The sequence below is a fragment of the Oncorhynchus gorbuscha genome, linkage group LG01 (genome assembly GCF_021184085.1).
Source record: "Oncorhynchus gorbuscha isolate QuinsamMale2020 ecotype Even-year linkage group LG01, OgorEven_v1.0, whole genome shotgun sequence".
NCBI lineage: Eukaryota > Metazoa > Chordata > Actinopteri > Salmoniformes > Salmonidae > Oncorhynchus > Oncorhynchus gorbuscha.
The window spans coordinates 73,674,674-73,702,637 of NC_060173.1; the positions used below are offsets into that span (position 1 = coordinate 73,674,674).

General features: G+C 41.9%; 1 protein-coding gene across 2 annotated transcripts; it reads right to left on the reverse strand.

Moving 5' to 3' along the window:
* Positions 1 to 637: 637 nt before the first annotated feature.
* Positions 638 to 27,657, reverse strand: LOC124041765 (sterol 26-hydroxylase, mitochondrial). Of its 2 annotated transcripts, none has more exons than XM_046359760.1 (9): positions 27,390 to 27,657; positions 24,350 to 24,540; positions 18,653 to 18,852; positions 15,009 to 15,206; positions 14,704 to 14,867; positions 5,747 to 5,913; positions 5,556 to 5,637; positions 5,186 to 5,386; positions 638 to 1,014 (listed from the first exon to the last, which is right to left on the reverse strand). In XM_046359760.1, the coding sequence occupies exons 1-9, from the start codon at positions 27,630 to 27,632 to the stop codon at positions 883 to 885; spliced, it is 1,578 nt and encodes a 525-aa protein (XP_046215716.1). In that variant the 5' UTR covers positions 27,633 to 27,657; the 3' UTR covers positions 638 to 882. The 2 variants fall into 2 exon arrangements, 1 of the variants encoding a protein (XP_046215716.1); XR_006839983.1 differs by having other exon boundaries at positions 876 to 1,014; positions 5,521 to 5,637.
* Positions 27,658 to 27,964: the final 307 nt, after the last annotated feature.

Sequence of the window (27,964 nt, forward strand, 5' to 3'; positions counted from 1 at the left end):
CAGACACTGGACAGATGAACTCTGCCGAGAAGGCCAGCATACCGGAGTCAGCTCTTCACTGTTGACATTGAGACTGGTGTTTTGCGGGTACTATATAATGAAACTGCCAGTTGAGGGTTTGTGAGGCATCTGTTTCTCAAACTAGACACTCCAATGCACTTGTCCTCTTGCTCAGTTGTGCATCGGGGAGTAGTACACAGTGTTGTACGAGAGCTTCAGTTTCTTGCCAATTTCTCGCATGGAATAGCCTTAATTTCTCAGAACAAGAATAGACAGACGATTTTCAGAAGAAAGTTATTTGTTTCTGAATGTAATTTGTTTCTGGCCATTTTGAGCCTGTAATCGAACCCACAAATGCTGATGCTCCAGATACTCAACTAGTCTAAAGGACAGTTTTATTGCTTCTTTAAAACAGAACAACAGTTTCAGCTGTGCTAACATAATTACAAAAGGGTTTTCTAATGATCAATTTGCCTTTCAAAATGATAAACTTGATTAGCTAACACAACGTGCCATTGGAACACGGGAGTGATGGTTGCTGATAATGGGCCTCTGTACGCGTATGTAGATATTCCATTTTAAAAAAACAAATCAGCCGTTTCCAGCTACAATAGCCATTTACAACTTTATCAATGTCTACACTGTATTTCTGATCAATTTGATATTATATTAAATGGACAAAAAAATGGTGATGGTCATTAGTAACCTACCAAACTTGCTAACTGCCTGGTACTCAGCACTCTATTGTCCCTCTAATCACTTTGATATCAATTGACCGTAATTGACCGTAAACCTTTGAACTGTAGTGTACTTTTAATTACATTCAGTGATAGATATTGTAGGCTGCTTGGTGACAAATGGCTATCACCTGTCTTTAACATATCAAAGGGCAGCTTTGTCCGTCCTCTCCAGGAAGTGCAGATTGACTTGCCTGTCTGCTACTAAGACGGAGCGATTGAGAGCTTTCACCTCTCTTATGCTGGGGTCCGGTCTGATTTCAAATAGCTTGATTATCTGGGGGAGAGAAAATATAATTTTCAGTCATTGTCAGGGTCTCTCCAGGAGTATTCATGTTCAAAAAACATTCCTGTCCTATCGGCTTCCTGACAACCACCAACCGCTTTGAGTTCTAGATCTAGTAGTAACTGAAGTAATCCTACAGATCAAGATGCCTTTATATATTCACTAAGAGAGAATAGGCCTAAGTCGTCCACCTAAGCATCAAGCAAGACTCCTGGCCAGCGTTTCCTTTTTAGGAGGGTATTTTCCACAATTTTCAATACCCTGTACAAACCTTTAACTACACAGTCTTTCTTGAGGAGGAAGTATGTCTGTGAAATCTTCATATTAAACACTATTGCAGTCAATTGCTTTTTTCGATAGATATTCTCATTGTTCAACTCAAAGTTGGATCAGTTTAATATCAACCAACATCTATAATGATGTATGTAGGCCAATACTACTATTATTCAACCATGCTGGTCATTTATGAACATTTGAACATCTTGGCCACGTTCTGTTATAATCTCCACCCGGCACAGCCAGAAGAGGACTGGCCACCCCACATATGCTCTCTCTAATTCTCTCTTTCTTTCTCTCTCTCGGAGGACCTGAGCCCTAGGACCGTGCCCCAGGACTACCTGACATGATGGCTCCTTGCTGTCCCCAGTCCACCTGACTGTGCTGCTGCTCCAGTTTCAACTGTTCTGCCTTATTATTATTTGACCATGCTGGTCATTTATGAACATTTGAACATCTTGGTCATGTTCTGTTATAATCTCTACCCGGCACAGCCAGAAGAGGACTGGCCACCCCACATAGCCCGGTTCCTCTCTAGGTTTCTTCCTAGGTTTTGGCCTTTCTAGGGAGTTTTTCCTAGCCACCGTGCTTTTACACCTGCATTGTTTGCTGTTTGGGGTTTTAGGCTGGGTTTCTGTACAGCACTTTGAGATATCAGCTGATGTACGAAGGGCTATATAAATAAATTTGATTTGATTTGATTTGATTTGAATACGTAATTCAGAATGACTATATAATCTTGATACTCAGAATAATATTTTTTTCTTCCTTTTAGCCACTTTGATTTTTAGCCACTGATGCTATTAGCCTTTGCAACACCTGTGCCATTGTTCCCTTCTCCCTGAGTGCTGCGGGCTCTCCATCAGGTGATCGGGTCTTTCTAACAGGCTACAAGTGAAGACAGACACTTCGGGGATGCAACAGCGCCCGTCCTTATCCAATTCCGAGGTGCATATTGAATATATTGGAAAACTGTCCACATTTACTTTTCGTCAGCCAACAAGATGGCCTAACAAACAGCAAAAGCACTAGCCTAGGTCAATCTACTATCTCCCATAGTGGCGGTAGGTAGCCTACTGGTTAGAGTGTTGGGCCAGTAACTGAAAGGTTGCTAGATCTAATCCCCTGACAAGGTAAAAATCTATCGTTCTGCCCCTGAACAAGGCAGTTAACCCACTGTTCCTAGGCTGTCATTGTAAATAATAATTTGTTCTTAACTGACTTGCCTAGTTAAATATATATTTTTGTTTTGACAAAAGTTGACCTATTCTGTGAGAAATAAATATTCCAAACAGTCTGGGTCAGTTGTAGCACGCGATAGATACCAAATTAATATAACCACTAGCATAACAACATCTTTTTTACACAATGAGGCAACAGATCAGAATGTTAAGCTTAAAATGTGACAAACTATTAGGCTATTTCTTCACATTATAAGAGCAGCAATGTGCACACGGCAGTAGTCTATAAGCACGAATGTTCCATTAGCGGGAAAACACCATTATCAAAGGTGACCGCAAATGTGATTATGCATGTAATGCTTTTATTATAAAGGTACACTTTTATGGTAAATTATCTTCCCCAAACTTGACTCACAGGCTGCATATGCCAGTTAGGCTCTACACCCCTTGTAAAGCGGATTAATGTGCTTAATTTTAAGAAGTTATTTGGTCATTTTAGTTGTGATACCAACCTTACCAAACATATATGTCTATGGGCTAGGTTACATGTGTGCGACTATGATTCGAAAAAGTCGCCCATCAGACTAATATTGTCACCCATCAGACTATTCTTGATTTAATCTTGTCTTTACATATATGTGTGAAATTTGTTTTTATTTAGAATGGACCATTATCATGCACCTGTCTCAGAACAGGGGCAGGGGAAATATACATGTCATCTATGCACTTAAATAGTCCTTCTGTAGCTCAGTTGGTAGAGCATGGCGCTTGTAACGCCAGGGTAGTGGGTTCGATTCCCGGGACCACCCATACGTAGAATGTATGCACACATGACTGTAAGTCGCTTTGGATAAAAGCGTCTGCTAAATGGCATATATATTATTAATAGTAAATGGAGGATGCTTTTCCCATGGTTAATTTTCATGCCAGCCAGGTACCGTAATTGCTGGACTATATATAAGCCGCTACTTTATTCCCACGCTTTGAACCTCGCGGTTTATACAATGACGCGGCTATTTTATGGATTTTTCCCGCTTTCACAAGATTCATGCTGCCAAAAAACTGAGCACCGTCACATAATGTGACGTAAAATCGAGCGCGCTCAAACTTCCCATCATTCTGATTACGGTAGTAATTTTGTCACCCTCATCATGGCAATGACACAGAGAAATGCATATGATGCAGCTTTCTAGTTGAAGGTGATCGATCTGGCTGTTAAAAAAGGAAAGAGAGCTGCTGCACGGGAGCTTGGCCTTAATGAGTCGATGATAAGACGTTGGAAACAGCAGCGTGAGGAGCTGACTCAGTGCAAAAAGACAACAAAGGCTTTCAGAGGGAAGAAAAGCAGATGGCCCAAAGTATTGCAGCCACTCGACATCAGTGTAAATCGTGCATTTAAGGTGGCGCTCCTTGTTCAGTGGGAGTCTTGGATGACAAGTGGGGAGAAATCCTTCACTAAAACGGGCTGCATGCGAAGAGCAACTTATGGTCAAGTCTGCCAGTGGGTCCTGACAGCGTGGAGCATTGTCAAAAAATCCACTATCATCAACGGGTTTCGAAAAGGCTGGACTCCTGCGTGTTGAAGGGGCAGCATGAGCTCAGCGGGGTATTTGCCTCCGGATGAAAGTGACGAGAGCGACAATGAAAACGATCCAACATCGGATGAAGCAATTCTGAGGCTATTCATCTCCGACACCGAACGAGATGACTTCAGTGGTTTCAGTGCACAGGAGGAGGAAGATAATGACCAAGTTAATTTGTTTCAATGTACCGGTAGGCACCTGCGGCTTATAGACATGTGCGGCGTATTTATGTACAAAATACATATTTTTTTATAATTCAGTGGGTGCGGTTTATATTCAGGTGCGCTTAATAGTCCAGCAATTACGGTAGTCTATACTCATTTTGTATATATAAGCAATGTGCTTAATATTAGGAAAGTTGAGAAATAAATATAGTAGGCCTAGCCTTGATGGGATCCTCCTCTCTTTAATAGAGGCCATCACTCTGTTTTCTCTCGCAATTGCATAGCCTATATGAAGTGTTTGATTAGATTTTAGATGACATTTGCATTGATATCAAAGTGATTAGAGGGACAATAGAGTGCTGAGTACCAGGCAGTTAGCAAGTTTGGTAGGTTACTAATGACCATCACCAACATCAGAGCTTGGAGAAGCCTAATTACCATGACTAAACGGTCACATGGAATTTGACTGCCCTCATGAATCGTGACCGTAATAAGGTCACCGCAAATCAAATATTTTTTTTTTGTCAAATACACATGGTTAGCAACAGCCCTACCTAAACCCTGAAAGCTCTGTATTAAAACTTTTACTTCGACTGGATCCTAGAACGCAAGTTTCCTCTTTAACAAGTCAACTGTGCTACTGTAACAGTATAACTTTAGACCGTCCCCTCGCCCATACCCGGGCGCGAACCAGGGACCCTCTGCACACATCAACAACAGTCACCCACGAAGCATCGTTACCCATCGCTCCACAAAAGCCACGGCCCTTGCAGAGCAAGGGGAACCACTACTTCAAGGTCTCAGAGCAAGTGACGTCACCGATTGAAACGCTATTTAGCGGGCACCACCGCTAACTAGCTAGCTATTTCACATCCGTTACACTACTACAAAATCCACTCTACACAATCTATTGTTGGTTGAAATAGTCTCGTGCAATTCATCTGTAAACTGCTCTTACCCGTGACAAAGCCAGGTACATCTCCAGTTCAGCTATCCGACGACCTACGCAACCCCGAACCCCAAAACCAAATGGGATAGAGCCAAAGGGGTTTGGCCGGACTCGGCCGTCCCTCAACCATCGTTCAGGCTTGAACTTCGATGGTTCTGGGAATGTCTTTTCATCTTGGCTGATGGCGTAGTGGCACATTGTAAACGAAGTCTACAGACACAAAACAGCAGAGAGGGAAATAATTGTTACAGCACTATACCAACAACGGCATGATTTACATGCATTCAAATGTTGTTATGTTTTTATGGTTGGGTCAGTTTTAGGCCAGTAAAGTGAAGATGTACTTGAAAGTTGGTTGTTTCCCTAAAGAGAGATTAACCTTCTTGGGGAAAAAATGTCCGCCAATAATGACATCCTTCTCTGCCATGATGCGTGAGTTCAGGGGGACAACAGGGTACATTCTGAAGAACAGGAAGTACATCAGAAATGGTGTTAGAGCAAGATAAGGGAACTTTCAAGAACTACATCCTTTCCAAAGTGACATACACGACCACTATTCACATTTCTTACCTTAGTGTTTCCTTGATTACAGCCTTGAGGTATGGCATGCAGTTGACATCTTGAGCAGATGGAATGTTGTCTCCTGGTACACAGCGTGACACCTCCTGATAAAGGGTGTTCTGCACATTGGAGTCCCTGGACAGCAGGTACATCGCCCACATCATGGTATTGGATGTCTTAAAATATGACAACAACAGCTGTAGTGACACAGGAGGCTACTGCCGGGAGAACGGCTCATTATAATGGCCGGAGGAAAGCAAATGGAATGGCATCAAACACCTGGAAACCATGTGTTTGATGTAAATGATACCATTCCACTTATCCCGCTCCAGTCGTTAACACGAGCCCGTTCTGCCCAAATAAGGTGTCACCAACCTCCTGTGGTTCGTGAATACATGCCCTTATCATACAACACACTGGGGCCATACTTGTGAACTTTTGGTTAGAACATGGTTTAAATCAGTGGTGTCCCCCCCTTCCCTCAGTTAGGCATTCAACTTTCTCTTCAAAGTTGTAATAGAAGAATGCAGAAGGTGCCATGTCGAATTTGGACAGTGCATAAGCAGTTTTGCTAATGTAATGTCAGTCATTACAGACCTTAGATCATGTTTATATTGTCAGAAATGTCCAGATCACCTAGCCCATGTCAGGTAATATTTTTAGCTAGGTTTTTATAGCCCATTGATTTTGTTGTAATGTTTGAGTTACTCAGACATGAAATCTGTGTTCATTTTGTCAACAAAAATAGTGACTAAAATATTTGTCTAACACCTATTTTTCAGTGGCAATTGACGAGACTATAACTGACTAAATAGAGCCAGAAAAATATATTAACTATTATTTTTCAGTTCAATAAAACGAGACAAAATGATGTCTGTGACTAAAATCGTACTACTATACTAACTGGACAAAGGTTTTTGGAGTGATGGAGAGCTTTTCAGTGACAAACACAATTAATATTAGCAGCACAGATGAGCAGCAACACAGCCTTCATCAGCTGGTGAGCTGCTGGGAGCAAGCAACTAGTGTAGGCAGACAGGCTCTGCTCCAGCTCCGCCTCCGATTATACACATCGGGCAGGTGACCCTCTTGCTTCACTTTAGCTAAACAGTCACCACCAGCCTTCTAGTTCGCTACTCTTTGCTTGGTTAAAAAAACACAAGCTGCTTTACGATATTAAAGACAATAGCAGCATTGAGTTTAATAGTAGAACAATAGTCTAGCTATGTTTTTCTCCCACTTCAGTAGGCTTTAGAAAAGTAGGCTGTCTTTGAATTTGTAGTCTCGATCAATCCTTCCACATTTCTCACTGAATTTCATATACAGGTTCTGTATCCAAGTCTCCATCTTTTCTTCAGAGAAAACGTCTTGATTCTAGCCCCTAGGCTACCATTCAAAAGGCTTGACTCATGAAAGGGCACTACGTTTTTTTCTTTCTATCATGCATTGGCAGGCCGCATTTTACATTCATAAAGCATATCGTGGGCTGTTCTAAAAACCAAACATGCTACTTTTGGACTGGGCCGTCAACCATTTGTTTAGGCTACACCTTGCTCAGGGATGTTACCTCATTACCTCATTAGCTAGCTATAGCTAACAACTTGGGGGAGCGTTCAGCAGGGCACGTTTTAGAAATATACTATGAAGAACAAACAACTTAATTCAAGAACATTTTTCAACTGAATGTGGCCCTAGTAACATTACCAATATGCAAACATTGTGTGGCACAGAAAGAAAGGAAAAGGGATAGCAAACAATTTCATGACAACAGTGTCCAAAAATAGTGTTGATATATGCTAGTCCAGCTACTAACACATCCATGACAATGACATTCGCCAAAGTAATGAGACTGGGTGTTTAAATTTTAGAAATATCATTCACGCAAAAACTGGGTGTGTAAGTATGCCTCCAGGACAATATGGTGAAGTTGGCCTCATGTATAGACCCCCAAACAAATAAATAAGGCCAAGGACATCCAAAATCCACCAGATTAACAGTTTTTAATGAAACCAGTCTGATGGCCTGGAGATTGAAATATAGTTTGTCTCTTGGTACAAGCTTTGATGCACCTAAACTGCCTCCACCTTCTAGATGGTAGCGGGGTGAACAGGCAGTGATTCAGGTGGCTGAGGTCCTTAATAATCTTCTTGGCCTTCCTGTGACATGGGGCCGTGCTCTCTCTGCTGTCTCCTGTAGTCCACGATCAGCTCCTTTATTTTGTTGACATTGAGGGAGAGGTTATTTTCCTGGCACTACTCTGCCAGGGCTCTCACCTCCTCCCTGTAGGCTGTCTCGTCATTGTTGGTAATCACTACCACGTTTGTGTCGTCAGTAAACTTGATGATTGAGTTGGAGACGTGTGCGGCCACACAGTCATGGGTGAACAGGGAGTACAGGAGGGGGCTGAGCATGCACCCCTGTGGGACTCCTGTGTTGAGGATCAGCGTGGCAGAGGTGTTGTTGCCTATCACAACTTGGTGTCAGCCCATCGGGAAGTCCAGGACCCAGTGGCACAGGCATGGGTTTCGACCCAGGGCCCTGAGCTTAGTGATGATCATGGAGGACACTATGGTGTTGAAGGCTGAGTTGTAATCGATGAACAGCATTCTGTAACACTTCACTTGACACCTAGCGTCACAACGTTTTGACACAGTCCAAACCATGTCATAATATTTCATAACAGCTGACATGACCATATTATGACCGGTTACGACAAGTTATGTCAGCTGTTATGACACATATATTTAGCCCTACTGTGACATATATTGCATTATTTTATGGCTGTTTATGACACCTACAGTACTGGTCTAAAGTTTGGACACCTACTCATTGCAGACTTTTTATTTTTTACTTTGTAGAATAATAACACATATGGAATCATGTAGTAACCAAAAAAGTGTTAAACAAATCGAAATATATTATGTGTGTGAGATTCTTTAAAGAGCCACCTTTTGCCTTGATGACAGCTTTGCATACCCCTTGGCATTCTCTCAACCAGCTTCATGAGGTAGTCACCTGGAATGCATGTCAATTAACAGGTGTGCCTTGTTAAATGGAATTTATTTCCTTCTTTATGCATTTGAGCCAATCAGTTGTGTTGTGACAACGTAGGGGTGGTATACAAAAGATAGCCCTATTTGGTAAAAGACGAAGTCCATATTATGGCAAGAACATCTCAAATAGAAATGACAGCCCATCATTACTTTAAGACTTGAAGGTCAGTCATGAGGACCGCCACAGGAAAGGAAGATCCCAAGTTACCTCTGCTGCAGAGGATAAGTTCATTAGAGTTACCAGCCTCAGAAATTGCAGCTCAAATAAATGCTTCACAGAGTGTTCAAGTAACAGACACATCTCAACATCAACTGTTCAGAGGAGACTGTGTGAATCAGGCCTTCATGGTCAAATTTCTGCAAAGAAACCACTGGAGCGGCAGGTAGCCTAGTGGTTAGAGCGTTGGGCCAGTAACTGAAAGGTTGCTGGATTGAATCCCCGAGCTGACAAGCTAAAAATCTGTCATTCTGCCCCCGAACAAGGCAGTTAACCTACCGTTCCCGGGTAGGCAGTTAATGTAAATAAGATTTTTTTCTTAACTGACTTGCCTAGTTGGGTTAAATGAAAAAAATACTGAAGGACACCAAGAAATACGAGCAATGGACAGAAAGAAATTTGAGATTTTTGGTTCCAACCGCTGTGTCTTTGTGAGACGCAGAGTAGGTGAACGGATGACCTCTGCATGTGTGGTATCCACCGTGAAGCATGGAGGAGGTGGTGTGATGGTGCTTTGCTGGTGACACTGTCAATTATTTATTAAGAATTCAAAGCACACTTAACCAGCATGGCTACCACCACATTCTGCAGCGATACACCATCACATCTGGTTTGCACTCAGTGGGACTATCATTTGTTTTTCAACAGGACAATGGCCCAACATACCTCCAGGCTGTGTAAGGGATATTTGACCAAGAAGAAGAGTCATGAGTGCTGCATTAGATGACCTGGTCACCACAATCACCCAACCTCAACCCAATTGAGATGAGTTGGACCGCAGAGTGAAGGAAAAGCAACTTAAAAGTGCTCAGCACATGTGGGAACTCCTTCAACACTGTTGGAAAAGCATTCTAGGTGAAGCTGGTTGAGAGAATGCCAAGAGTGTGCAAAGCTGTCATCAAGGCAAAGGGTGGCTACTTTGAAGAATCTAAAATATATTTTGATATATTTTTGGTTATTACACGATTTCATGTGTGGTATTTAATAGTTGTGGATGTCTTCACTACTATCCTAAAATGTAGAAAATAGTATATTATAGCATCTCGAGTGGCGCAGTGGTAGCTGTGTGTTTGTCACGCCCTGGTCGAAGTATTTTGTGTTTATCTTCATTTATTTGGTCAGGCCAGGGTGTGACATGGGTTTTTGTATGTGGTGTGTATGTAGTGGGATTGTAGCTTAGTGTGGTGTTCTAGGTAAGTCTATGGCTGTCTGAAGTGGTTCTCAATCAGAGGCAGGTGTTTATCGTTGTCTCTGATTGGGAACCATATTTAGGCAGCCATATTCTTTGGTTGTGTTGTGGGCGATTGTCCTTAGTGTCCTGATGTCCTTGTTCTGAGTTAGTTGACACAAGTATAGGCTGTTTTCAGTTTTCGTTACGTTTATTGTTTTGTAGTGTTTTGTATTGATTCGTGTTACGTTTGTTTGATTAAACATGGATCGCAATCAACACGCTGCAGTTTGGTCCGACTCTCCTTCACCACATGAAAACCGTTACAGTGTTGGGTTGTGTTTCGGAGGAGTTGCAGTGATGAGGCAAGACTGTAACTACCAATTGTATACCACGAAATTGTGGAGAAAAAGGGGTAAAACATATTTCAGAAAATTGTCAAAATAAAGAAAAATCCTTGAATGAGTAGGTGTCTAAACCTTTTTTTTACTGTGTTTTTTGGGTTTTCAAACACCATATTTACAAAATAATTGCACTTGTAAGTTATTTGGTAGTAATATAAAACAACACATCAAGGACAACAATACAGCAAAACAAAGAGTGAGACAGAAATAACAAAAAAAACAAAGACAAAAGAAAGATATTTTGATAGTTGTTACATAGTTGTTTCCATGTATACACATACCAGGCCGCTTACGTCACCGATATATAAATATACATCACTCTGGAACTGCAGGGAAATCATTTAACATAAGAAAAGAAGGGAGCCCACAATGCATAGAATTTGTCTATAGACCCATTGAGGGGGTGTTACATTTTTTCCAACTTTATGCAATTCAAAATGGATTTAATACAAACAGCATGAGAGAAGGGAGTGCAAAGGATTTCCATCTAAGTCAAATGAATCGTCTCGCTAACAAAGTGACAAAGGAAATTACATCCTTATTCATTTTGGCCAGTTGTATTGTGGGAAAGGAAACCCCAAATACTGCAATAAAAGGGTCTGGTTCGATCTGTGTGCAGCTTAATTCTGAGAGTGCATTAAAGAGGTCTTTCCAGAAACCAACAAGAGATGGGCAACATCAAATTATGTGTACGTGATTAGCAGGAGACTGGTTACATCATACACAATTAGGGTTCACATCCATTGTACATTTTGAATAATCTCGCTTTGGTCCAGTGAGCCCTATGAATGAGTTTGCATTGAATGAGATCGTGCCGAGCGCAAATAGAAGAGGTATGTACACCCTTTTGAGTGCCCCTTCCCATAGCTCATCAGATATTTCCTCACCCAATTCCTCCTCCCATGAGGATTTAATATTGTTTGATTAGGTGGTTTGTAGTGAGCAAATTTGGCTATTGATTATTGACCAGATGCCTTTCAGAGTAGGAAGTGGGATAAGAAATGTGTCAAACTGTGTTTCACCAGGAAGGGTGGGGAATCGGGGATCTATTCTGTGGACGTAACTCCTGATTTGTAAGAACCTAAATAAATTATGTCTGGGGAGACCAGATTTAGTTAATAATTATTGTTCAAACGTGTCGATCGTTGCAAAAGGAAGCAATCTGATTAGTGTTATTAGTCCTGACAGAGGCTTGAGGGGATGAGTACAGAAGTCTTATCCAAGTAATGAATTTGGAGCCAAAGCCAAATGTATTTAGTGTAAAAAAGTATTTCCATTCCAAATGCTTTCTCCACATCCAGGGATAGACTGGCTTCAGAGGCATTGGTGACAGAGGGATTACATATAATATTACATAATTGAAGAATGAGTGTCTATTTTGAATAAATCTTGTTGATCCGGAGAGATAATTGATGGGAGGACTGTTTCCAGAAGTTTGGCTAGAATTTTATAGTCGACATTTAGCAGACTAATTGGACGGTATGATACACTGTCGGGTCTTAGACAAGTCCCCAATTGGGTTTTATTCTTTTTTTTAAAACTAAGACAAATGGTTGCCTGAGTGAAAGCACCATTTACAAATGCTTCGTACATTTTGTACTATTTTGGAGAGAATATTTTTATTAAAAACATTTTATAAAAAAAGCCCAGGCCCTGGGCTTCTCCTGGATTGAAGGTATTTGACAGCCTTAGACAATTCTTCAACAGTGATCAGCTGCTCTAATTTTTTAACCAAATCCCGGCTGACAGAAGGCACAGCAAGTCAGTGGAAAAAATTATTGACGTACAGTTGAGTGGTTAAAACTTTTTGGGGATCGGTGTCCCTTCCACGGGACGGTTGAGCTAACATAGGCTAATGCGATTAGCATGAGGCTGTAAGTAACAAGAACATTTCCCAGGACATAGACATACAGTTGAAGTTGGAAGTTTACATACACCTTAGACAAATGCATTTAAACTCAGTTATTCACAATTCCTGACATTTAATCCTCGTAACAATTCCCTGTCTTTGGTCAGTTAGGATCTCCACTTTATTTAAGAATGTCAAATGTCAGAATAATAGTAGAGAGAATAGTTTATTTCAGCTTTTATTTCTTTTACATTCCCAGTGGGTCAGAAGTTTACATACACTCAATTAGTATTTGGAAGCATTGCCTTTAAATTGTTTAACTTGGGACAAACGTTTCAGGTAGCCTTCCATAAGCTTCCCACAATAAGCTGGGTGAATTTGGTCCATTCCTCCTGACCGAGCTGGTGTAACTGAGTCAGGTTTGTAGGCGTCCTTGCTCGCACACACTTTTTCAGTTCTGCCCACAAATGTTCTATAGAATTGAGGTCAGGGCTTTGTGATGGCCACTCCAATACCTAGACTTTGTTGTCCTTAAGCCATTTTGACACAACTTTGGAAGTATGCTTGGGGTCTTTGTCCATTTGGAAGACCCATTTGCGACCAAGCTTTAACTTCCTGATTGAAAAGATGTTGAGATGTTGCTTCAATATATCCACATAATTTTCCTGCCTCATGAAGCCATCTATTTTGTGAAGTGCAGTAGTCCCTCCTGCAGCAAAGCACCCCCACAACATGATGCTGCCACCCCCGTGCTTCACGGTTGGAATGGTGTTCTTTGGCTTTCAAGCATCCCCCTTTTTCCTCCAAACACAACGATGGTCATTATGGCCAAACAGTTCTATTTTTGTTTCATCAGACCAGAGGATATTTCTACAAAAACGGTGATCTGTACTGTGCAGTTGCAAACCGTAGTCTGGCTTTTTATGGCGGTTTCGGAGCAGTGGCTTCTTGTTCTGAGATTGATTTGCACTTTTCGCACCAAAGTACGTTCATCTCTAGGAGACAGAACGCGTCTCATTTCTGAGCGGTATGACGGCTGCGTGGTCCCATGGTGTTTATACTTGGTACACCTCCAATTGACTCAAATGATGTCAATAAGCCTATCAGAAGCCACAACATAATTTTCTGACATTTTCTAAGCTGTTTAAAGGCACATTCAACTTAGTATATGTAAACTTCTGACCCACTGGAATTGTGAAAAGAAATGCACCCTGATGACAAATGGTCGAGGGGGTTCTCCATCCCGGGGTCGGCTACACAGGGTGCGGTGGGCCCAGTCTAGCTGCAGCTTCTCCTGCAGGCCGAGCAGCTTCTGAAGCAGCTGGGCCATGAACTCCGTCGGTTTTGGGCCCTCCACTCCCTCTGGTATTCCCAGAAGATGAATGTTGTTCCTCCGCATTCTACTTTCCATATCTTCACATCTATTGTCGAGGTATATCACCCTAGTTATTAATGAGCCAACGTTAGCCTCTAGCTCGCTAATGCGAGTGCTGTGGTCTGTAGCACCAAGCTCCAGCTCCGATAAGGCTGCTACGTGTGTCGAGCTTATTCTGTATACTCTCTATAGATTGTTTAATATAGTCTTTTTTTTAAGCTCATCTTTGACCATTGATATCTCTGACCTGAGATCGGTAAAATTGACTCTCTCTCCACCAAAAATATCAGTTTTGAGGGTGCCCATCACGGATTGTAGCAGCTCTACTGTCAGTGTTCCCGTGGGACAGAGTTCCTTCTCCTGATTTAGCGGCTGAATCCACGGCTGAATCAGGAGAGGGCACGGGCTTGCTGCGGCTTGCTCTTTCAGACTCCGTTTTTGGCTGGGTAGAAAGCATTACAACATTTCTCAGACTTGATCTGAATTGTTTAGAGGTCTCTTCAGACACCTGACCAAACAGAAATACATACAATTTGTCCTTCTGTAGCTCAGTTGGTAGAGCATGGCGCTTGTAACGCCAGGGTAGTGGGTTCAATCCCCGGGACCACCCATACGTAGAATGTATGCACACATGACTGTAAGTCGCTTTGGATAAAAGCGTCTGCTAAATGGCATATATTAGATATTGGATTTTCAAGGTAAAATATATACATTTGGTCACTAACTAGGGAAATGCGTTCTACATCCTTAGCTTCCAACAGCACCCCCCGTGTGTCCAAACTTTTGACTGGTACTGTACCTGCAATAGGCTACTTTATTATAAAGGATCCCCCCCCCCCCCCCCCCCGGTTGCTTCCCCTAAAACTGAGACGGTAGTTAAAGCTCCGCAGATTTACTTACCGTATCAACTCCAGCCAATAACAGCTCAGCGACGCTGCCGTACACCTCCTTATTGGTCATCTTTGTATTGGAGAGGAGGTACGTTAAGTATTCTCCCTCAACTTCCTGGTTTGTGTCCACTCGCTTCTGAATTGCCTCCATCTTCATTTCAATAAACTTCACAGCTGAAAAAGAAAATCATTATCCATCTGTACTAATAGGTAATCAAATGAATTCCAATATCAACAATGCACACTCCAATCCAGTGCTCTTAAATCCTTGAGATGTGCAGAAGTGCACAGAATGTCTTATGCTGAAGAATTCACAGAATTTGAAGATGCCCTCCCAGCCAGCGATGTAGCGCCCATAGAATGGCAGGATGTTGCGGCTCCACTTGGGCAGCATGGCCACCGGCAAGCTGTAGGAGAACATCTGAGCGATGGAATCGATGAAGTGCTGCGTCTCCACCGGGATCTCTTCCTCCAGACAGCCGATCCGAGTCTCAAACAGGATGGAAGAGATTCCTGAAGAACAGAGATTTAAAGTTTAAGATAAACTTTTGTCTGCACGTGAATGGTGAAGCCATAGACTTATGGAGCACAGACACCATCACTGCTGATACTGTACATATGATGCAAAGGGACAGATTAACAGCAAAGTCATCACTATCATTTGCTCAGCTCAGCAGCACGGAGAGAGAGTAAACACAGCTTTAACTACCTGTTGAAAACATTTTGACCCAGAGGGACAATTAGATGTCTCTGACCCAGTTCTCCAATCACAGCTGCAGTGCAGGCGAGGCCAGCAGAACTCCACATCAGGCTGGTCAGAGGTTCTAAACAACTCTCCATGACACCAAACTCTTTTTGTACGTCCACATATAGGAGCCTGAGGGAGTGCACTGCTCACCTCATCCAGAGTGAAGATTCTATAGGAGATCAGAATCTTGCTCACTAGACTGGTCATGTTGTGGAACATAATGTCCAGTGCTGGCTGCATGATGAGGTCCACGTTCATTGGCGTCAGATCCCTCAACTGCACTAGTGTTCAGGTCAGTCATGTCCACAAACTCCTGCAGGGAGGGGATGTCGTGGTAAGCTGTAAGGCGAAGCCTGGTGTCATGACTTTGCCCTCTTTGAGTACAGCGAGCACCCTCCCCCGCTCTCTGCTTCTACAACCAGACTGCTGTGGTCAGAGGTCCTAAATTCCTAAGAAGACCTCATGGACACACAGTTATAGAGTAGTTTTTCATGGAGAAAGGAAATCCTTCCACCACACAGAACTTGAGGTACGAACAAATTTCATGTTCCAGAGAAAGTGTAAAAGATTGGTGAAGAATCCAGCTACGAACTGGTCCGTTTGGCACAACTTGGTAAACTCAAGAGAGACGGTGTGGCCACATTACCATAACGCTGTTTATATAATAGCATCAGTTATGAGGTTTACATCTAATTGTTATATAAGATGAATGAGAATGATACCTTTTGTATAATATGATTGTGGACTTTTTAATGAAGAAAAATACAATTCCCTTTCTGATTTGAACTAAATCAGAGGACCGCCCCCTGAGCCCAGTTAGGGCAAGACATCCTGGGACAGCCCTTTTCTGCCATTCCGAATAAAACCCAACTTTGAGAAATTATCACCAGACCAAGCTTACCTCATTTATGAGAGGGCTAAAGGTGTAGACCATTGCTCAATCTTTTTAACCATACCACGTGGTTAAACTCTTAAACTATCGATACCGACAGAATAAGAACAAGTCTTTGATATTGATTACTAGTCTGCAGCTAGGAATTCGGCATCATTGAACGCGAAGAATGACAACCACCGAAACATACATTCTATAATGAATGTCACTCTGAACAATCCCCTCTCACCACAACCGAGAGAGAGGGAGAGAGACGGACAATTGTGCAAAAGAAATGAACTTTTCACCAGCGATAAAGACGACACACTGAGCGTAAATATACATATTGATTGCAATTGTTCCCGACTGAGTGAGCGTTCATGTGTAAGGATTAGCATTTCAATTATAATTATGAACTCTGTAGTGATTTTAGTCGACCCCCACTCCCCTTTTGTCAAACAAACCATGATGCCGGTTCAGCCCACTAGGGCACATTCTATCATTTCATGTAACCATAATTACTGTTTGTTTATGCATTTCTGTGAATTACTTAGTTAGTTATAAACAAATGATTTAAGACTATTGATGAATGGATGACTCATAGTGAAGACTGGGTTCGTACAGATAACCAACAATTTACGACATTTGGAATGAGACTAACGTGAGGTAAAATAAATAAATAATTATAATCAGAAGACTATTGTTCAGATATGAAAATATCTGAAAGGTTATATTGGGAAATTATAACTTTGTAATCTGAATATTTTCCCTCGGTGCCCCAACTTCCTAGTTAATTACATTTACATGATTATTCAGTTTAAATCGAGTCACTAATTACAGAGAATCTTTGATAAAAACGAAGTCTTCAGTATAATGATAGTAAAGACACAACACAGCAACTGTCACTGCCGAGGATGTTGATGAGAGTAAACCAGGAGCAAAGTTCATGTGAATCAGCCCTTGAAGACAACACCAAATATGTTTGTCAGATTCACAAAGTCTACTTTCTTCAGCGAAGTGAGGAGGATGAATGCAGACACTTCAATGTGTACAAGTGGGTTATTATGCAGGATTAGTGTTTCCAAGCTGTGCAGACCAAATGAACTGTTCTTTGTAATCATGTTTTTATCCAAGCAAGAATCTAAATTTACCCAGTCCCTTAAATGTAAAGTCTACAATAGTGGTGACTTTATTAACAAATAAATCCAGCCGCTCGAGATTCATCAAGCAACTCTGAAGTGATGTTTGTGATGTGTAAATTACTCAAGGAAAGTCTCCACAGCAACGTGGCAGGACTCGAGTGTTATAAAACATACCGAGCTCAGGTGCGCATGTTAACAGTCATGTCTGTTAGAGTCTTCAAAGAATGGATCAATGTGAAGTTTACAGTGCCATAACCTTAAAGTTGTATTACATTTATACCCTGGCAGTTTCTCAATGCAGATGTGTAGTTGTACCTACATTTAGGAAGCTTTAAGACCATTTTTGTAATTAACGGTTTGAGTACTGTTTTACAAATGGATTCAGCTTCATTTTCCCTGTCAAAGGAAAATGATATATTCTGCTGATTCCAGACTACAAAAGCTCTATTTATAGGTTATCAATATTGGACAAAATGAGATACAATATCATTTCAAAGTATTGGAATGCTCCTTTTGCTATATGACGTGAATTAGGAACAGTAAACATTACCTCTTGAAGATGATGGGAATAAGGTAGCTGAAGAATGACTGAGCAGTTTTGGTGTCTCAAAATGACTATCCCCTCTGACTCAAAGTCCAGGGTTGTCAATGACTAACATATTGACTATGCTACATAGCAAATCAGAAATATCCCGTATACAGCTGATGATTGTGAGTTTCTTTTAAAAAAGGGATCCCACCCAATGCATCTCACTTCCTCCTAGCCTCTGTCTACTTCAGAAAGTGATCTTGACTCAGAAAAGGTTGGTGACCACAGCTTTACAGCATCCAGGTATGAGGCATTAGGATGCAGCTGTAATGCATAGCAAGACTAGCATGTATGACCCCATTATAATGTCGTATAATCATCTCATAATGAGCCGGACTAAATAACAGCCAGTTTGAGACCGTTGAAAATGTTAAGCAACGAGATAGCCCACATGACATTAAAAGCCTGGTTATTATAAGACATTTCAAGCCTAGTAATGCTTATAACAAGTTAGAATTATATTATAATTATACCTGGATGCTTTAAGGATCCAGTCAAACATGCAACTTGACCCAACTTGATCAAATCATTGAACTTAAAATGAACTGTAGATATAGTGAAGAGTGAAAGAATCGCCGTCCCAACCCATAGGCAGAATTTCCCACGTACCCTCCAGAGAGAATCGGTAGAGCTCATTGGACAGGTTTTCCACCCGGTCTCCCGTGGCACTGGTCCGGCGTAGGTGGTAGATCCTCTTGATCAGGTCGCTGACCACCTCGTTGACCACGTCTCCGTACTGCACCGAGTCTTTAGGGTGCAGCATGCGCTTGTTCAGCACAGTCCTCAGATTGTACCACTTCACCCCTTCCCTGTCAGGAAACATATACTGTATCAGGAAACATGCATGACACATTCACAACAATAACATTGATGATGCATTCATTAATTGGTACATGTTGGAATTTAGGTAACTTCATATTGAATTCAAGCAGGATAAGATGGGATAAAGCTTTAACTTCAGCTTCTGTGTAAATTGCATACAGTATGTAACAATAGTGTATTACTACTCTTACGTAAACGGCTCGTTTAAATGGATGTACTGTTTTTGAGCATCCGGTTTGATTAACGTGACTGGACCTTGACCTACAAAGCCACGCAGGGTGTTGTGCTGGTCTTGCAGCACTTGGAGTTCACGGAACACAAAACCAAGGAAATAAATCAGAATGACTGCACTGCTTTTCGATTTGAAGCATATGTGTTGATATACATAGGAAATCTCACAAAGCTAGATGGGTGCTAAGTAAAAATACATGTAATCTCATACAGTTTGATAGTTCTAAAAGGACACTCCCAGTGCAAACTGTGCTGTGTTCGTCCATAGTTCACGTTTCCTGCCTTGCACACACGCATGGTCTATAGAAATGTGTAATGACAGCCTTTTTTGAATCACTGGATCTGTAGCATTTTCTTTCATGACAGAGCACTAGTGTATCAATGGCATCACTGCAGTGATGTGTAGTCCAGGTAGGCAGGGTAGACAGTGCTTACCCTGTGATATATATAGAGATATATATATATATATATAAGTGCCTTCAGAAAGTATTTACATCCCTTGATTTATTCCACATTTTGTTGTGTTACCGTGTGGGATTAAAATGGATTCATTCATCATTTTGTGGCAACAATCAACACAAAATATTTACAAAATGTTAGAATTGATGAAAATAAAACACTTATTTATCTTCCTTACATAAGTATTCATCCCCCTGAGTCAATACATGTTGGAATCACCAGTCTTTCTGGATAATTCTAAGAGTTTTGCACACCTGGATTGTACAATGTTAAAATTCTTCAAGCTCTGGCAAGTTGGTTGTTGACCATTGCTAGACAGCCATTTTCAAGTCTTATCATAGATTTTCAAGCCGATTGAAGTAAAAAAAAATGTAACTAGGCCACTCAGGAACATTCAATGTCGTCTTGGTAAGCAACTCCAGTGTATAGTTGGCCTTGTGTTTTAGGTTATTGTCCTGCTGAAAGGTGAATTTGTCTCCCAGGGTATGTTGGAAAGCAGACAGAACACGGGTTTCCTCTAGGATTTTGCCTGTGCTTAGCTCTATTTCGTTTCTTGTTTTAGTTTTTTTTAAAACTCCTTAACGATGACAAGCATACCCATAACATGATGCAGCCACCACCACGCTTGAAAATATGAAGAGTTGTACTCAGTAATGTGTTGTGTTAGATTTGCCCCAAACATAACGCTTTGTACTCAGGACAAAGTTCATTTTGGGCAGTTTTACTTTAGTGCCTTATTGCAAACAGGATGCATGTTTTGGAATATTCTTATTCTGTTCACGCTTCCTGCTTTTCACTCTGTTATTTAAGTTAGAATTGCGGAGTAACTAATGTTGTTGATCCATCCTCAATTTTCTCCTATCACAGTCATTAAACTCTAATTGTTTTAAAGTCACCATTGGCTTCATTGTGAAATCCCTGAGCGGATCCCTTCCTCTCCGGCAACTGAGTTAGGAATGACGCCTGTATCTTTGTAGTGACTTGATGTATTGACACACCATCCAAAGTGTAATGAATAACTTCACCATGCTCAAAGTGATAATCAATGTCTGCTTTTTAGAATTTTTACCCATCTACCAACAGGTGCCCTTCCTTGAGAGTATTTGAAATTCACTGAGGGACCTTGTGTGGGGTGCAGAGACGAGGTAGTCAATCAAAAACCATGTTAAACCCTCTCACATTCTGAAATTGCATTTTTGTCCCCCCCCCCACCCAGTTTTATAATTGTGCTGTGACACAAAAATGGCATCAGTGTGCTTTAGGAGTATGTAGACGCCTCTGAGCGGCTGGATTTAGGGCTGTGCAGACAACACAGCACATGTGGACAGGCTGTGTGAAGGTAAAGCTTCCAAAAAGCTGGCTTAGGAACGGCACAGGGGAGTTGAACAGATGTAGCTGTTGTCAGTGTGTATGTGTTGCGCTCTTTCTCCAAGTTGTTACAGATGCACTGAGAAAGTTATAGATACACAAATATCATACCCCCAAGACATGCTAACCTCTCACCATTAAAATAACAGTGGAGGTTAGCATTTTGGGGGGGATACGATATTTGTGCCTATGTAACTTTCACTCATTATTATTTCAGAGTCATTCAGGGATATACTGTAATCATGGTAGGATCCATATTAATGTAGAAGTGTTTAGAAAACATTATATTATTATTTACAATAAAAGTGACCCAAAATGTCACAATACTTGATTTACCATTGAGTTTGAGTTAATTTTGTTTTTACAGGGACAGTGCACATTAATCAACGTTTCAGTAAAAGTGCCGGTTTCAGCCAGCCGGCTCATTTTCAACCACAGTCCCTGGGCAGGTTATTAAAAACAATTACAATATAGACAATCATTGAGCAGTGAGCACACGCAGAGCAACATAGGACAAGTAAGACGTAGCATACAGACAGAGCAACCTAGAACAAAAAGCAGCAAGACAAAATTCATAAAAGCAACAAAGTGTTTCCACACCTCACAAGCTACAGACAACATGGAAATCTGACTGACCTTTAGCCATGTCTTCATGCATTTTGTGAAAGTTTGATATGTGGTGCAGTTGTGTGTGTCTGATGGCAGTGTATTCCAGACATGGGAAGCTCTCACAGAGAAAGTGGATTTACTAAAGGTGCTTTTCTTTAAGGGAACTATACAGTCACCTCTCATGGCAGACCTTGTGGATCTGCTGCCATATGTTTGGGTTTTCTGTTTAACAAAAATACTGAGTGGAGGGGGAGCCAGGCCATTTACGATCTTGAATACAAGACATGCGTCGGTGTATTGCACAAGATTTTCCCAACTCAGGAGCTCATGCTTTCTGAGGATGTAACAGTGATTATGGCTATTGGGCTTCCTATCAAGCACTTTGAGAGCCTGTTTGTAGACAGACTGAATAGGTTTTAATGTTCTACAGCAAGCTTGGGCCCAGCTAGTAAAGCAGTATGTTAAGTGGGGGAGTATCATAGATTTGAAGTACAGTTTTGCTACCTCTGTAGTCAAACAATTTCATATAAATAGGAAATTAGCTAGGTTGAATTTGGTTATTTGAATGAACTTTTTCACATGCTATGATGCCAAGGTACTTAAAATCAGATACCACCTGGAACTTCTCCCCTGACACATAGACATCTGGCTCAGTAACATCTGTTGCCCTCTTTGTGAAGAACCTGCAAACAGTTTTTTTCACATTGAGATGCAAACATGAGTCACTGAGACACTTTGTAACCTGGACCATTACAGTATTGGACCATTACAGTTCTTGTGCAGCTTGTTGTTTGCTCTTTGCATGCACATATCACTGTATCATCTGCATAAATTTGAACTTCAGACCCAGTACAAACAAAAGGCAGATCATTAATGTACAGGCTGAACAGGAGGGGCCCCAGTATTGACCCTTAGGGCACGCCCACATCATAGCTAAGAGTGGGCGACAGCTCATTGCTCACTCTGACACACTGAGTTCTGCCTTCAAGGTATGATTTCATTCATTTCTATTGGGCGTAAAATAATCAGCAAATGAATCCAACAAATGTCTAGAGTCACAAGCTTGATGTAGTTATTGCGTGCTATGAATATGGGACCAAATAAATGAACGTTTTACTACTTTAATGCACATACACTACCGTTCAAAAGTTTGGGGTCACTTATAAATGTCCTTGTTTTTTAAAGAAAAGCACCTTTTTTGTCCATTAAAATAACATCAAATTATTCAGGAAAACACTGTAGACATTGTTAATGTTGTAAATGACTATTGTAGCTAGATTCTTTATACTTGTTGAGTATCTGGAGCTTCAGCATTTGTGGGTTCGATTATAGGCTCAAAATGGCCAGAAACAAAGGACTTTCTTCTGAAACTCGTCAAGTCTATTCTTGTTCTGAGAAATGAAGGCTATTCCATGCGAGAAATTGGCAAGAAACTGAAGATCTCGTACATCGCTGTGTACTACTTCCTTCACAGAACAGCGCAAACTGGCTCTAAACAAAATACAAAGAGGAGTGGGAGGCCCCAGTGCACAACTGAGCAAGAGGACAAGTATATTAGAGTGTCTAGTTTGAGAAACAGATGCCTCACAAGTAATCAACTGGCAGCCTCATTAAATAGTACCCGCAAAACATCAGGGATGCTGGCCTTCTAGGCAGAATTGCTCTGTCCAGTGTCTGTGTTCTTTGGCCCATCTTGGCCAGTCTGAGATATGGCTTTTTCTTTGCAACTCTGCCTAGAAGGCCAGCATCCCGGAGTCGCCTCTTCACTGTTAACGTTGAGACTGGTGTTTAGAGGGTCTTCTTGGCAGAAAAAAAAAACCTGACAAATGTACACTATTGTACCTCAAACAATAACAGGCAACCACCGTCTCCCTCACTGCTAGCTGTCGGGCAGGCGAAACAGTGAGTACTGGAATGTCCACTAGTCTGAAACGTCATTACCAAATAACACTTATGTACTAAGCTAACATATGCAATTGTTTTAAGATGTTCGAATGCATCATTTAGCCATTTGATTTAGAGTTTTAGGACACCTTTAGGTATTTAAAAAATGGCCTTTACTACTAACCAATGGAAACACATTGAATAACAGGTTCATAAATGGCAAAACAGGCCGTCAAAAAATAAATCATCAAGACTAAGGTTTTAAGTGTCTGTCCTATATCTAGGAGATAAGAAAGCTCGGGAATTTCATTTTTTGTTAGCACAAAACTACCTCTGTACTGCCTTTCATTCCTTTGTATGGATTGCCTTCAGACCTTCAGAGTAAAACGGAGGACAGCATCACGTTTGTGAGTGTCACCGGTCTATAGAGTGGTCATAAGTTTGTAGGACGTTCGAATGCTGCAAACCTTTTTATGAGAAGACATTTTCGGGATGTCTCGTGGTCTGAAAAACACTGCTGTAGCTCTGCCACCTTCCACCACAGGTGTGGAAGGCCACCACAGGCAAATGCGGTGGATTTAGACACAGCCCATGCAAAAAATACAGTAACTCTAGCTTGCTTCTGACAGATGTTTATGGGGATTTGTTTATTATGTTACTTACATTGACGGACAGGTGAGTCAATAGAGGAATTTAATAGCCTATGTCACTCTGGTTGTTGGAGCTTCATCAAGGTTTGTAAGTAAATCTGGCTTTCATAAGAGCCCGTGCTTACCCAGCCACCGACCTCACCGCATCACTGAGTGTGATCATAAGACATACTATATATGTACAGTATATTCTAACGTGACTGCTTTCCCCTTGCCACTGCTATATCCCTCTTTCATGTGATCTCATCACTTCCCACCAACAGATGGCATCCCTGGGCCTTACTCAGTGAAGGGGCCGTAACCAATGCCCCTCAGGTCCCGGTAGTCTGTCCAGAGGGACATGTCTCCTCGGCTGGGGAACCTCTCATCCTTCCTAAGCAGCTCCTCCAGTAGCTCCACACTGTTGAGAGCAACGGAGTTAATGCTGCCTACGCCTATTTTGTACATGGGGCCGTACAGCTGCTTCTCATACACCTAGCACACAGAGGGAAAGTGAGAGAGAGAGAGAGCAACGAGCTGGGTTACATATAGTATAGGCCTACTTTGTTGTGCACACATCTAATATTCAATCTTTTCCACATTGTTATGTAACTGAAAAGCTGGATTGATATTAGTGAATGGGGTCAACAAATCTTTCAACATGCATTCTGGTACAATAAATGTAAACCGCTGTACTTTGGTAATCCCTGCTGTGTCAATGGGGATTGTATTTCCAGGGCAAGACAGCTCTTGGAGAAGGTAAACAACACTGCACGTCAGCAGAGACTGCCTGTTTTCCTTAAGTTGCACTCCTCTGCAGGTTATTACGGGAACAAATATAATATATATATATATACTGCTCAAAAAAATAAAGGGAACACTAAAATAACACATCCTATATCTGAATGAATGGAATATTCTTATTAAATATTTTTTTCTTTACAGAGTTGAATGTGCTGACAACAAAATCACACAAAAATTATCAATGGAAATCAAATTTATCAACCCATGGAAGTCTGGATTTGGAGTCACACAAAATTAAAGTGGAAAACCAGACTACAGGCTGATCCAACTTTGATGTAATGCCCTTAAAACAAGTCAAAGTGAGGCTCAGTAGTGTGTGTGGCCTCCACATGCTTGTATGACCTCCCTACAATGCCTGGGCATGCTCCTGATGAGGTGGCGGATGGTCTCCTGAGGGATCTCCTCCCAGACCTGGACTAAAGCATCCGCCAACTCCTGGACAGTCTGTGGTGCAATGTGGTGTTGGTGGATGGAGCGAGACATGATGTCCCAGATGTGCTCAATTGGATTCAGATCTGGGGAACGGGCGGGCCAGTCCATAGCATCAATGCCTTCCTCTTGCAGGAACTTCTGACACACTCCAGCCACATCAGGTCTAGCATTGTCTTGCATTAGGAGGAACCCAGGGCCAACCGCACCAGCATATGGTCTCACAAGGGGTCTGAGGATCTCATCTCGGTACCTAATGGCAGTCAGGCTACTTCTGGCGAGCACATGGAGGGCTGTGCGGCCCCCCAAAGAAATGACACCCCACACCATGACTGAACCACTGCCAAACCGGTCATGCTGGAGGATGTTGCAGGCAGCAGAACGTTCTCCACGGCGTCTCCAGACTGTCACGTCTGTCACAGGTGCTCAGTCTGAACCATCTGTGAAGAGCACAGGGCGCCAGTGGCGAATTTTCCGATCTCTGTGTTCTCTGGCAAATGCCAAACGTCCTGCACGGTGTTGGGCTGTAAGCACAACCCCCACCTGTGGACGTCGGGCCCTCATACCACCCTCATGGAGTCTGTTTCTGACTGTTTGAGCAGACACATGCACATTTGTGGCCTGCTGGAGGTCATTTTGCAGGGCTCTGGCAGTGCTCCTCCTGCTCCTCCTTGCACAAAGGTGGAGGTAGCGGTCCTGCTGCTGGGTTGTTGCCCTCCTACAGCCTCCTTCACGTCTCCTGATGTACTGGCCTGTCTTCTGGTAGTGCCTCCATGCTCTGGACACTACGCTGACATACACAGCAAACCTTCTTGCCACAGCTCGCATTGATGTGCCATCCTGGATGAGCTGCACTACCTGAGCCACTTGTGTGGGTTGTAGACTCCGTCTCATGCTACCACTAGAGTGAAAGCACCGCCAGCATTCAAAAGTGACCAAAACATCAGCCAGGAAGCATAGGAACTGAGAAGTGGTCTGTGGTCACCACCTGCAGAACCACTCTTTTATTGGGGGTGTCTTGCTAATTGCCTATAATTTCCACCTGTTGTCTATTCCATTTGCACAACAGCATGTGACATTTATTGTCAATCAGTGTTGCTTCCTAAGTGGACAGTTTGATTTCACAGAAGTGTGATTGACTTGGAGTTACATTGTGTTGTTTAAGTGTTCCCTTTATTTTTTGAGCAGTACATACATACATACATACATACATACATACATACATACATACATACATACATACATACATACATACATACATACATACATACATACATACATACATACATACATACATACATACATACATACATACATACATACATACATACATACATACATACATACATACATACATACATACATACATACATACATACATACATACATACATACATACATACACACACGCTGTTTATTTCTAAGATCACTTTAGCACCGCCCTAAAAAACCCGATTCAAATTCAACACAAACCTTCAAATAGGTATCTAAAGACACATTATATAAACTCTTTATCGTGTTTTATTTACATTTTAGAGGCGATAAGGTGATAAGTTGGACAGATCGAGTGAAAAAAAGCAATTTTCCCACAACATCTCTCCTTCTCACTATCACGCATTAGTTTCACTTCCTCACCCGCCATTTTTAAAAAGACCCGACGGGGCTCATTGCCTGCTTGAATTATGCAGAAACGGGCAGTTTAAGTCATGTAATTAATTGAGGTTCCAGTTATAAGGTCTAAAACACATAGCAGATCCGTACCACGTTGGGTGAGGCGGGTTGGAGGAAGGTATATTTAATTCGAAAATGAAAAGAGATTGAAATGTATATAGAAAAAAGGTGAATATTTACAAGGTACAAAAATAAACATGTCTTGGGTTAAATCCACGGTCTCTGTGGGTCAGCTGTTGCTCAATACAAAAGCTCACCCTGGCTGACACAGATCTCATGTTTCAATGTGTTCGTAAATATCAGAAACACACAGTAAGATATTGGAAACTTACAGGACCCAAAACATAGAGAGGGGTAAATATTTGCAGCAAGCCACCTTGAGTACCAAAGAAAACATAGAGAGCCCGCTTAGAATACACACATTTCCTTTTTTCCTGTACCTGTAGCTCATGTAGACGCTTGTAGTAGCCTTGGACATACAACCTGTACAACATCTCCCTGGTTTTAATCCTGGGGAGGTCATCCTCGGTCCGAATCTTATCCTGGGAGGTGGACGGTTGGGCGACTGAGGGAGAAGGGGTGCCTCCTGCAGCCCTGGTGTAGACCAGAGACAGGGCAGTAGGGAACGGCAGGAGCCAGCGGCCGCTCCTCTGCACCATACTCTGGGCCAGACAGACTACCATGATGGGAGCAGTACAAGGACTGTCTAAAAACACAGGGCTTCTGTTTCACTAGTGAGACTGGGGAGGGGCCATATCCCTGGGATCCTAAGGAGGTTAACCCTTCAGCTCCAACACTGGAGAAGTGGAATAGAAGGAATGTCCCCTTGTTGAAGAGAAGCCCTACAGAAAGTAATGCTTATTGGAACAGAGAAATAACAAAAGGCCACTGTCACTGTCTCTGTGTTGAGAAATTAAAAATCTCAGATTAAAAAATGGCTGTGGGCAGTGTTGGGGAGTAGTGAACGACATGTAGTTCAACTAGTACTTTAACTACATTTTGCAGTAGCTTTGTG

Bases quoted from the DNA above. Each gene is read 5' to 3' on its own strand.
- LOC124041765 (XM_046359760.1), bottom strand. From the start codon at position 27,632: ATGGTAGTCTGTCTGGCCCAGAGTATGGTGCAGAGGAGCGGCCGCTGG. The intron at 18,853-24,349 runs GTAAGGCCCAGG...GTTTCCTGACAG, and splicing joins GGTTACGGCCCCTTCACTGA to GGAAGGGGTGAAGTGGTACA. The intron at 1,015-5,185 runs GTAAGAGCAGTT...TCTCTCCCCCAG, and splicing joins TGTACCTGGCTTTGTCACGG to ATAATCAAGCTATTTGAAAT.